The following is a 2686-nucleotide window of genomic DNA, read 5'->3' on the forward strand; positions in this document are numbered from 1 at the left end:
GATGGTCGGCGGGTGTGGAAAGAACCCCTCGAACGCCATCGCCTAGCTCGTGGTCCCTGCGCCACCCCCACCACTGCCCCTACCGTGGAGGAGCCGGTGTTCTCACGCATCGCTGGTCGGTCGCAAGTTGGTCGATGAAATGGCCGAGAGGTATGAATTTTCAATTTTTTTGCAACTGTGCAAAATCAAATGCAATGCAATGACATAGAAATGTATTACCTTGTTTTCAATATTGTAGTATCGATGGCAAAAAATCATGAATGTGAGAAAAGAGATGGCCGAAGAAAGAAAGATGATGAAGAGGAAAGAGACAGAAGAGTTGCGTGTGACCGAGGAGAGGAAGGCGGCGAACGAGGAGAGGTTGGAGGCCTTGAGGAGCTCAAGGCACAAGTTGAGGATAAAAATTTGCTACGGAAGAGGCTCGTCGAGCCGAGGAGAGGGAGGAAAAGCTGTTGAGGTACCATCTTGTTGTGGCGTCTCTTCTCCACTAGCATCAGCCAACATGTTTGTTTGTCCATGTTTGCTATGTTTGTCTCTTCTCCACTAGTTGAAGATAAAAGCTGTTGAACTATGTTGCTTGTCTATGTTTGTTTGTCAAACTTCTCATATGTTTGTGTGTATGGTGAACCATGATATGCTTGTTGAACTATGCAATGCTTGAACTTGATGATATGTGTGTGCTTGATCTTAATTTGTATGTTATTTAGCATATATGTGACATTTGTTCCATAATATTCATCAAAGTTCATCCATATGTTTGTGGTGATGTAAAATACATCACCTGTTTTTTGCCCATTCTCACTTTTTTATATCATCTGTTTCTGCTCTCAAAACTCGCCTCTCCATATGATGTAAATTATATGTTCTTAGGTGATGACGGGGTGTACTTACTATATAAGTTTTGTAGTACTTTAAAAAATGTATACATGAACTTTGATTTTGCAATGAAGGAGTAGATTAATAAAATTTGTAATTGCAGCACATGAGCTCATCTGAACTCAACGGAGAAAGCACCAGATTTACCAGACCACAGTGTTAATGGAAATATCCACTTCCATTCTTCGTTACGGTAAGCATAGGAGTTACACTTACACCAGAGGACGCGAAATCTGAATCGCCAGCTCCGCATCATCATCAAGACATCAACAAGAGAAAAAGATACATTACTCACGCACGATCTGAGAGCTCGCGGAGATCCACGACGGCAGAGCGTGGCACGCCGGCCATTGTTGTTGCCAGCGGAGGAGAGAGAGTCCGGACTCAGGAGTAGAGCGGGCGCTCGGTCCATGCGCCGGCGACGTGTCCGTTCTCGCAGACGTAGGCGCGCACGACGGGCTCGCCGTCGTCGTGGTAGCCGTAGAAGCTCCGGAGGCAGAAGGCGGAGTAGAGGTCCCAGGCCTGGGTGCAGCCGCAGAAGGCGCAGTCGACGGCGACGGTGGGGCGGCGCGTGTCCCGGAGCGCGCGGCGCACCTGGGAGCGCGCGAAGTCCTGGAACACGCCGCGGAAGACCATGTACTTGCGCCGCTCCTCCGCGTGCACGCACCCGGGCCAGTCGCAGATGTAGAGCCGGTCGCCCCGGAAGCGGCTGGCCAGGAGCTTGTTGCCCTGCTCGCGGCTCAGCGTCCGGGAGCCCGACGCCAGGTGCGCGCCCACGGGCCCCAGCCACCTCCGCGGGCGCCGCCGGGTCCCCGACGCCACGCCCCGCCGGCCGGCATTGGGTGGTGGTGCTGGTGGTGGTGTTGGGGGCGAGTCTGCCGGTGCGGCGGGGGCGGGGGCGGGGGCGGGGGCGGGGGCGGAAGGGATGTGCGCCTCGGAGGTGCAGTCGTACGCCGCGTCCAGGTAGAGGTCATCGTAGAGTGACCACACGGCGGCGTCGGGGTCGGCCGGTGGGTGGCTGGGGTTCGGCAGCGGGGTGGTTCTTGGCTCGGAGGTGGCGGTGGGCTCGAGGGAGGAGGAGGACGAGGAGGCGGGGACGGTGAGGTCGGGCCCGATGTCGAGCTCGAGGCCGAAGTCGTCGGAGGGCTCGAGGAGGATCCCGGCGCGGAGGAGGCCGGGGCAGCAGACGGACATCTTGTGGAGCGCGGCCCACGCGGCGGGGTTGCCGTCAGCGGACGGCGCGGGGAGGAGCTCGGCGGGGAGGGCCCGGGACACGCGGGGCGGGAAGCAGGCGGCCCGGAGGAGCGCGGCGAGGCGCGGGGAGGCGCAGGAGGCGCGCGCCCAGTCGCGCGGGTCCTCCTCCAGGCGGCCCAGGATCTGCAGCAGCACGTCGTCCGCCAGCGCCGCGAGCGCCGGCTCCTCGTTGGCCGCCGCCGCCTCCTTGCCGTCCCGCCTCCTCCTGACGGCGACGGGGCCGGCGATCTCCTCCTCCTGCTCGGACGCGCTCATGGCTGGCTGCGTCGTGCTCTCTCCTGGTTTCTTGGTACGCGGCTGGCTGCTGACCGTTCGGGTGGGAAATCGGTTATTGTGTGTGGGTTTTTGTGTGGCGGTGATGTAAGCTGGCGGATAGACGATGCGTATTAAATTCCTTTCCTGCGATCGCAACGAGTGGATGGAGGCCGTGGTGTGGTGTTCACTTGTGTCGCCAATCATGAGCGGTCACTCTCCGGCCGTGTGTCAACATGCAAGATATTTTATATTCGATCAAATATGAGGGGCTCAACATTCTTCCAGCAGGAGACTTCTTATT

The 2686-nt window shown here is 57.6% G+C and overlaps 1 protein-coding gene across 1 annotated transcript; it reads right to left on the bottom strand.

Moving 5' to 3' along the window:
* Window positions 1-1035: 1035 nt before the first annotated feature.
* Window positions 1036-2452, bottom strand: LOC124648903 (phytochrome A-associated F-box protein-like). Its single transcript, XM_047188587.1, has one exon. It carries the CDS (start codon window positions 2383-2385, stop codon window positions 1261-1263), a length of 1125 nt encoding a protein of 374 aa, XP_047044543.1. The 5' UTR covers window positions 2386-2452; the 3' UTR covers window positions 1036-1260.
* Between the last annotated feature and the right edge of the window lie 234 nt (window positions 2453-2686).

Source organism: Lolium rigidum, chromosome 4 (assembly GCF_022539505.1).
Source record: "Lolium rigidum isolate FL_2022 chromosome 4, APGP_CSIRO_Lrig_0.1, whole genome shotgun sequence".
Taxonomy (NCBI): domain Eukaryota; kingdom Viridiplantae; phylum Streptophyta; class Magnoliopsida; order Poales; family Poaceae; genus Lolium; species Lolium rigidum.